The 10,116-nt window shown below is 42.0% G+C and overlaps 1 protein-coding gene across 2 annotated transcripts in view; it reads right to left on the minus strand.

The window, feature by feature from the left end:
- Positions 1–10,116, minus strand: part of LOC118370746 (catenin alpha-2) — a 724,633-nt gene that overhangs the window by 147,143 nt on the left and 567,374 nt on the right. For both annotated transcript variants that reach the window (XM_052486587.1, XM_052486588.1), the window contains exon 9: positions 4,256–4,408. In XM_052486587.1, the coding sequence (XP_052342547.1) occupies positions 4,256–4,408 (153 nt within the window). The remainder of the gene's footprint in view (positions 1–4,255; positions 4,409–10,116) is intronic.

The raw sequence follows: 10,116 nt of genomic DNA on the forward strand, positions 1-10,116 counted from the left end.
ATTTCTGCCAGGTTTGTACATCAACTATGGATAGCAGCTTCTGACGAGATCAGAGACACAGCGATGAATACATTAGATCTAATTAAATCACGCCAACACACAGCCATCTATTTGAACATAACCTACTTCCATCACCATACGGTGCTATCAAACGCGTCAAAAGCCAGGTGTGCACTACATGATTTTGGCCCCCGATTTCGCTGTCCCAGACGAGTTTTTGAGATCGGCGACAAAAAAAAAAAAACATGTCGTCGCGTACTCGGGGGCACGTTGGCCTTGACTGACACTCGTTTAATGTGAGCAGGTCAGAGACACAATCTGAGGGCTACCGTTCTCGTGACAGAGCAGTCCCAGGCCTCCCGATGTTTCCAAACGTTGGATTTTATCGGCACAAGATCTGAGATCTGAGATGGTTGTTTAACGTGAGAGGGTCAGCAAATTTTAGGATTTTGAAAGTTGTGTAGTGTACACAGCTTAAGTGCGTATATGAACATACCTTCATTTAAACTAATAACACCACATGCCATTGCCCATTCATCCATGTGTATAAAGCACACTTAGAACATACTGTGCCATCCAACAGAAGGGAAATGTGTATATAAACACTGTGTACATGATGTGCAGTACTTTCAGACACAGTGCTATCAAATGCGACGAAATACACTTGAAGGAACCTACGGTGAACTAACACGTTAAGCCATCCATCTGTATGGACATAATGTGTGTGTGTGTGTGTGTGTGTGTGTACATTGGGTCTAATGCTGGCAAAGACTACATCCCAGGACTCCATAAATCACGCTTCATTAAAAAGAATCCATGAACACCATGACACATACTGTAGTTGGTGTGTAATCTTTAACATCCCTGTATGTGTGAGTGCGTATTTGGTTGACTCTTTATTTAACTAGAAAAGTCAGTTTAGAAGAAATTCATATTTCCAATGATGGCCTAGGAACAGTGGGTTAACTGCCTTGTTCAGGGGCAGAACGACAAGATTTTCTACCTTGGCAGCTCAGGGATTTGAGCTCACAACCTTTCGGTTACAAGTCCAACGCTTTATCTACTAGGCTGACTGGTGTTTCGAAGCTAAATGCCCTTCTAATAGCCCTTCATTTCGGCTCCACTACAGCAACTGCAAATCATTTAATAACCTTCACTCCTCCTTCCCCCTCATTGTCTGGGAAGGAGCCATTGATATGTCACGTACTAGTAGAAGGCCAATGAATGTGTGTATGTGTGTGTGTGTGTGTGTGTGCGTGTGCGTGTGCGTGTGCGTGTGCGTGTGTGTGTGTGTGTGTGTGTGTGTGTGTGTGTGTGTGTGTGTGTGTGTGTGTGTGTGTGTGTGTGTGTGCATGCGAGTCTTTAAGGAAGGGGACCAAGCTCAGATGAAAACAAACAGGTTATACAACCACATTATCATATTAATAAGGCTCTGCCGAGTCCCAAACGGCACCCTATTCCCTTCACAGAGGGTGCCATTTAGGATACAGATTTCAGTTTCTCTCCCCAACTGCCCTGAGTTGATAAAAACACTTGAAGCAGGATCAACTAACGGGAAAAGTTTCTGTTCGTAAAAATTCTATAATAATATTCACTGTATAATGGGATGACCTTGAATGTTGCCTGCCCGTCTATCAAAGAGCTCCACTTGCATTCAGTTTCAACAATTTCTGTATTCCTCTATTACATTACAACGAGCATAGAGGGAACATCATGTAAACACAAGCCCAAATTGAACTGAACATTTGTCGGAAGAGAAGGAGTTGTGGAGTGCTCGAACCCTCAGAGAGAGAGAGAGCGAGAGAGACTAAGACAGAGAAAGAGGGAACTCAACCTCAGGGGGATCTACTTTAGCCGATGCCAATGGTGACCGACAGCTAGTCTTTCTGGGGTCCGACACACAACAAAAAAGACATTGCAGACTATTTACATACATTTTCAAACATTAATATAAACATTACAACTAGGTCAGATTAGGGAGAGGCGTTGAGTTGTGAGTTGTTTTGTTAGTTTTTTTTTTGCTGTTTGCTTGAGTAACTTGATATGTGATCATGGCTCTGTGTGTTGTCTTGAATTCGCTCTGGATTTGGGGACTGTGAAGAGACCCCTGGTGGCATGTCTGTTGGGTAAGTATGTCTGTCAGAGCTATATGTAAGTTGATTATACAGACAATTTGGAAATGTAAGCACAATCATTTTTCTCACCAAAACAAAGTATTGCCGCAGTTAATCTAGTCAACCCTCAACCAGGAAAGACTGGCATGCATGTTGGTGATGTTAGTTCTGTATGTGTTTTGAGCCAGCTACAGCTTTGCTAGGTCTTCTGCACTTGACCACAATACTGGACAGTAATCAAGATGGGACCAGGCCCTGAACAACTAGTACAGTTGATTTTTTTTGGTGTCAAAACCACAGAACATCTTTTTATAACAAATCTACCCACTTTTTAAAAAACATTTTGGTCATTCAGCAGATGCTCTTATCCAGAATGATTTACAATATGAGTGAGTGCATACATTTTCATTTTTCATACTGGTCCCCCGTGAGAACCCAAAACCCTGGCGTTGCAAGCAGCATGCTCTACAAACTGAGCTACACAGGACCCCTCCCCAGCTTCACACCAACTTTTTCAATATGACTTGAACAGGATAATTGACCATACAATGTTATGCCTAGGAGTTTAGCTTCTTCAACTCCAGTTGAGCTTTAGGTCTTTGAGAATGTTTTGGAACCAAATACAATGCTTTTACTTTTAGTTGTATTTAAGACCAGTTTATTATGAACACCCATTCTGATACTGACTGTAACTCCTTATTTAGAATGTCAGTGAGCTCACTGGCTTTGGGTGCTGACATGTTAAGTGTGGAATCATCCGCATACATAGTCATTTTAGCTTCATGTAAAACCTGTGGCAAATCATTTGTAAAAATAGAGAAGCGTAACGGCCCAAGACAACTGCCCTGAGGGACAGCGCACTGTTCATATCTAATGTTAGAGAAGCTTCCATTGAATAACACTCTCTGGGTTCTATTGGCTAAGGCTGCACTTAAATCTAACTACACAGCTCCAACTACCATCTTATTACCCAAATATTTTAACCAATCATCTGTCATCTGAGTCAATGCAGTACAAGTTGAGTGCCCTTATCTAAATGCATGCTGGAAGTCAGTAGTTAACTTGTTCTCTGAAAAACACCATTGTATTTGGTCAAACCCGATTCTCTCCTTCAGTTTACTAAGAACACGCAGCAAATTGATTGGGCGGCTGTTAGAGCCAGCAAAGGGTGCTTTATTATTTTTAGGCAGCGGAATTACTTTAACCTTGCCAGGCAACCGTGACTCAGAATCGATCTTCGCCCTCCAATCAGATGGCCCAAGACTGGGTATCCTGGCCTAGCTTTGATGACTGGCTATTTTGAGACAGACCAGAACCGAGTGCACTTTGCCTGGCTGTCCGAAAGTGGTTCCGTCCCAAATGGCACCCTATTCCCTACATAGTCCACAGCTTTTGACCAGGTCCCATAGGGTTAAAAATATATATAGTGCACTACATAGGGAATAGGTTGCCATTTGGGAAGAACACATGAGCTGTCTGGCAGCCAGATACTCTTTGATCTAGACATAATAGAGAGTGCATGAAATGTATGTGTCTATGTGAAAGTCGTGAGTAATAGCACTTATGTGTGTTGTGTGACCATGATACATCAAACAAAGGTGTCTGTTCCTTACTAGATCAAGGCTGCATCAAGCTGTGCCTGGGGCCGGTCTAGTGCTAGTGCTGCTGACCCCGGAACACATATGTTCCTGGAGTCAGTGGTTCGAACCCTCATTCCGCCACCCAGTTTCTCTGCTATATCCTACAGATCTATCCTTAATCTGTTGATGAAACTTGAAAACCCCTTTTAAAAGGTATATGAAGACTGCACCCCATATGTCTGCTTATAGCACTCTTATTGAATGTCATGATAGATATGCTTTCTACTGGTAATGTATGCATAGTTATGCAAAAATAATTATCTTCTGAGTGTGACATTTTGAACGCTGACAAACAAAAATGACTGACTAACAATTTTGATCTACAGTCGCTAGGTGGAAGCTTCCTTGACATTTTCCTGCCCTCTCTTTGTACTGCCTGGGAATGCATTATTGACCTCCTACACCGCCACATGGTGTCTCAGATAAGCACATCACGACTCTGCAGTACAAGGGGAAATGAGACTGGGGGGGACCAGGGGAGAGGGGGAAATTGTGACTTGCCTCGACCAGCTTGTTGGCGTGCTCCCGGAACACCTGCGCATACTCCTTGACCTCCTTCTCGTTGCCACTCTTGGCCGCCTCGATGAGCACCAGCAGCGGCACGTTGGTCTCCAGGAACGAGTCGGAGATGTGGTCCATCACCGCCTTCCTCAACTGGAGAGAGAGGGACAGAGTGTGCTTAACCTCGTGTTTACTAAGTGTTTTAACTTTCCATGCCAATGAAGTAAACATATTATTGAATTGAGAGCGGGGGCGGAGAGAGAGAGAGAGAGGGGGAGAGGGGGAAGAGGGAGGGGAGACAGAGCGAGGGGAGAGAGACAGAGTGAGAGAGACAGGGAGAGCAGGGAGATGAGGAAATGGAAATAGAGGATCAGCAGCAGCAGGAGGTCATACAATAGTAAAATGGCTGCCCGCGAGGTGTCATTTTCCCCATGAGACCTTTCACGAGGCCAGTACTTTGCGACTTATATATTTGTTTATGGAATCATTTTGCAAAACCGTCAAGGAACACAGCCTTTTTCCCTGCTAAATGGACACTGATTGTATTCACAGTCTCTTCATATCGGACATTGTAACAGACTAGTGGGAATAGAGTCAGTACAATGACAGTAGACAGGTGCTTTATCTTACTAAGAGAAGGAGTTGAGCATATGGAACCTTGGAGACTACCAGAGGCAAGCAAGCACGCAAACACACACACACACACACACACACACACACACACACACACACACACACACACACACACACACACACACACACACACACACACACACACACACACACACACACACACACACACACACACACACACACACACACACACACACACACACACACACACTCCCATCCAGTCAAATGTCTTTGGAGTAGCGGTTCAAAGGAGTCAATTGACAAGTCTTGTGAAGTTTAATTTCACGACTATCAGACTGAAGCCATTTGAATGAATGAGCAACTACTGTGGGGACTTCACTTTAGTTTCTGATGCAATCATTCATAATTAGGCTATAAAGAAAACATTATTGCACCATGTTCCCGGTGTTAAAGAACTAAAGAGTTAGAGGGGCAGCGAGGGAGATATGGGGGTGCCGATGATTGACAAGGGCGTTTTGCTCCTAACCAGCAATAATCATCAGTCAGTCAAGCTCGTTCACACGCACGCACACACACACACACATCAGTCAGTGAAACACGCACACTTGCCCCTCCACCGACCAATTAAAATCTTAACTGCCAAGCCACAGTGGAGGGACAGTAATAATGAATTATGGTTTGTGGAGGTTTAATCCATCACGCTGGTTCTTTGAGGGGAGACTAGGAGTCTGCCTCCAAAATTTATATTTTTGTACACTACTTTTGGCCGGAGCGCTATGGACCCTGTTCAAAAGTAGTGCACGACATAGGGAACAGGGATCCATTTGGGAGACATACTAGAAGCCGGCCAAGAGCTGTAGGACATGACAGGCCTACATAAGCAACTCAGCTATAGCCAAAATCTTGTGTTGGGTTCAACCGCTTGGCCTTTCAGTCTATCAGTACCCGCTAGAGAACGTTGTCGGGCGTCCTCTTTAGCATATGCATCAGATGCACATCAACTCGCAAGGTGCAGCAAACCTAAGCACCAACGCTTGATAAATAGTGCATGAACAATTATAAAGGATTAATTGCAGGTGGAAATATATATTTTTTGACAACAGTTATTTGTTTCGATAGAGACAAGGTTGTGTCTTGTGTAATTCTACGAAGTCGTCTAGAGAGCAAACAAAGGCCCATTGCCTATTTTCCTTTCCCTTACAATAAATACAGTACAGTGTCATCCATTTGATCAACTTTACTTGGTAGATTCCATTAGTGACCGAGTTACAGAAATGAATCAAGTCCAGTTTCAGCTTCTCTTGACCAAGTAGAAAGGAAAAAGATAAAAGTATTAACCAGCCAGGTGAAAGGATTTGCTGTGTTCTTAAAACAAAAGCACCATTGCACGAACAATTGTAAAAGATGGATTGCATAAAAATATATAGAACGTTATCATTTCAAGTCTATCATGTTACTAGTTTTTGCTTTAGTAGCCAGAGCAATGCTGCCGCGCGAGTGGCCATTAAAGCATTGACGGCACGGATATTCTTGGAAAGAGTGAATAATGAGAGTTATTTGACAGGTAAGTGTAATAGAAACTGCAGAATATGCTCTTTCTGATACTATATAGAAATCAACATGTTTTACCTGCAAGTGACAATGAAGGAGGATTTGATAAAGCAATGCTCCTTTCCCTGCATCTATAAACTTCAAGATGCGCCCATCTCTTCATTTACAATTTGACAACTGATAGGACTAATATTGTCACTCATCAGATTATTGTCAATTTAATCTTGTCTATAGGCTGACTCTTATTATCTGTGATATTCGTTTTGGTATAGTTTATGTGTAGTTTCGATGGGTCGGCTGTGCAGGCTGACTGGTTTGTTTTCCGCTTAAAAGGTTGGAAAGAGTCAAGTACATGTTTTGCATTATTCTAAAGGACTACTGCAACACATAGCATGTTTTCATTTCCCTTACAATGCATTTGATTAGTAATAGAGCTTACTTTTACAAAGTAAAACATTAAAGAGAATGGTATCAACAACGCAAGTCGCACAGTCAAATTATTAACATGAGTGCCAATGCCGATTAATATGGATTACACAAACTCATCATTACACTATTGTTGTTCTAAATTAAATCAACCTCTTTACCCGCCTTATCATTCAGTTAGGCCTAATTAAGATGTGATTGTGAAATAACTTGCACAATTATCGCCCATTCCATCCATTTGTCATTCATTCAGTGGGGTGGTATTGTTTGCTTCGCTGGGGCGAATCAAGGAAACAGTGGCTTGCGAAAGTATTCACCCCCTTGGAATTTTTCCTATTTTATTGCCTTACAACCTGGAATTACTTTTTTTTTAGGTTTGTATCATTTGATTGACATAACATGCCTACCACTTGAAGATGCAATATATTTTTTTATTGTGAAACAAACCAGAAATAAAAAAAACTGAAAACTTGAGCGTGCATAACTATTTAACCCCCATTGTCAATACTTTTGCAGCAATTACAGCTGCAAGACTCTTGTGGTATGTCTCTATAAGCTTGGCACATCTAGACACTGGGACTTTTGTCGTTCTTCAAGGCAAACTGCTCCGGCTCCTTCAAGTTGGATGGGTTCCGCTGGTGTACAGCAATTTTTAAGTCATACCGCATATTCTCATTTGGATTGAGGTCTGGGCTTTGACTAGGCCATTCCAAGACATTTAAATGTTTCCCCTTAAACCACTCGAGTGTTGCTTTATCAGTATGCTTAGGGTCATTGTCCTGCTTGAAGATGAACCTCTGTCCCAGTCTCAAATCTCTGGAAGACTGAAACAGGTTTCCCTCAAAATTTTCACTGTATTTAGCGCCATCCATCCTTCAATTCTGACCAGTTTCCTAGTCTCTGCAAAGGAAAAACATTCTCACAGAATGAAGCTGCCAACACCATGTTTCACTGTGGGGATGGTGTTCTTGAGGTGATGTGAGGTGTTAGGTTTGCGTCAGACATAGCGTTTTCCTCAAAAGCTCACTTTTAGTCTCATCTGACCAGAGTACCTTCTTCCATGTGTTTGGGGGGTCTCCCACATGCATTTTGGCGAACACCAAACATGTTTTTTTCTTATTTTCTATAAGCAATGGCTTTTGTTCTGGCAACTATTCTGTAAAGCCCAGCTCTGTGGAGTGTTAAAGTGGTCCGATGGACAGATGCTGCAATCTCTGCTGTGGAAATTTGTAGCTCATTCAGGGTTATCTTTGGTCTCGTTGTTGCCTCTCTGATTAATACCCACCTTGTCTGGTCTGTGAGTTTTGGTGGGCAGCCCTCTTTTGGCAGGTTTGTTGTGGTGCCAAATTATTTCAATGTTTTAATAATGGATTTAATGGTGCTCCGTGGGATGTTCAAAGTTTCGCATGTTTTATAACCCAACTCTGATCTGTACTTCTTCAGAATTTTGTCCCTGACCTGTTTGGATAGCTCCTTGGTCTTCATGGTGCCAAATGCTTGGTGGTGCCCCTTAATTAGTGGTGTTGCAGACTCTGGGGCCTTTCAGAACAGGTGTATACAGTTGAAGTCGGAAATAGACATACACTTAGGCTGGAGTAATTAAAACTCGTTTTCCAACCACTACACACATTTCTTGTTAACAAACTATAGTTGTGTCAAGTCGGTTAGGACCTCTACTTTGTGCATGACACAAGTCATTTTACCAACAATTGTTAACAGACAGATTATTTCACTTATTTCACTTCCAGAAAATGATGTCATGGCTTTAGAAACTTCTGTTAGGCTAATTGATATCATTTGAGTCAATTGGAGGTGTACCTGTGGATGTATTTCAAGGCCTACCTTCAAACTCAGTGCCTCTTTGCTTGATATCATGGGAAAATCAAAAGAAATTAGCCAAGACCTCAGAAAAAAAATTGTAGACCTCCACAAGTCTGGTTCATCCTTGGGAGCAATTTCCAAATGCCTGAAGGTACCACGTTCATCTGTACAAACAATTGTACGTAAGTATAAACACCATGGGAACACGCAGTTATACTCAGGAAGGAGACGAGTTTTGTCTCCTAGAGATGAGCGTACTTTGGTGCGAAAAGTGCAAATCAATCAACCCAGAACAACAGCAAAGGACCTTGTGAAGATGCTGGAGGAAACAGGTACAAAAGTATCTATATCCACAGTAAAAACGAGTCCTATATCGACATAACATGAAAGGCCGCTCAGCTCGGAAGAAGCCACTGCTCCAAAACCGCCATAAAAAAGCCAGACTACGGTTTGCAACTGCACATGGGGACAAAGATCATACTTCTTGGAGAAATGTCCTCTTGTCTGATGAAACAAAAATATAACTTTTTGGCCATAATGACCATTGTTATACAACTATGAAGCACAGGGGTGGCAGCATCATGTTGTGCAGGTGCTTTGCTGCAGGAGGGGCTGGTGCACTTCACAAAATAGATAGCATCATGAGGATAGAGAATTATGTGGATATATTGAAGCAACATCTCAAGACATCAGTCAGGAAGTTAAAGCTTGGTCGCAAATGGGTCTTCCAAATGGACAATGACCCCAAGCATACTTCCAAAGTTGTGGCAAAATGGCTTAAGGACAACAAAGTCAAGGTATTGGAGTGGTCATCACAAAGCCCTGACTTCAATCCTATAGAACATTTTTGGGCAGAACTGAAAAAGCGTGTGCGAGCAAGGAGGCCTACAAACCTGACTCAGTTACACCAGCTCTGTCAGGAGGAATGGGCCAAAATTCACCAAACGTATTGTGGGAAGCTTGTGGAAGGCTACCCAAAACATTTGACTCAAGTTAAACAATTTAAAGGCCAAATACTTGTGATGAAATATACCAAATACTAATTGAGTGTATGTAAACTTCTGACCCATTTGGAATGTGATGAAATAAATAAAAGCTGAAATAAATCATTCTCTCTACTATTATTATGAAATTTTACATTCTTAAAATAAAGTGGTAATCCTAACTGAATTTTTACTAGGCTTAAATGTCAGGAATTGTGAAAAACTGAGTTTAAATGTATTTGGCTAAGGTGTATGTAAACTTCCGACTTCAACTGTATATACTGAGATAATGTGACAGATCATGTTACACTTAGATTGCACACAGGTGGACTTTATTTAACTAATTATGTGACTTCTGAAGGTAATTGGTTGCACCAAATCTTATTTAGGGGCTTCATAGCAAAGGGGGTGAATACATACATTCATTGTAGGCCTTGAAATACATCCACAGGTACATCGCCAATTGACTCAAATGATGTCTATTAG

Source organism: Oncorhynchus keta, chromosome 29 (genome assembly GCF_023373465.1).
Source record: "Oncorhynchus keta strain PuntledgeMale-10-30-2019 chromosome 29, Oket_V2, whole genome shotgun sequence".
Lineage (NCBI taxonomy): Eukaryota > Metazoa > Chordata > Actinopteri > Salmoniformes > Salmonidae > Oncorhynchus > Oncorhynchus keta.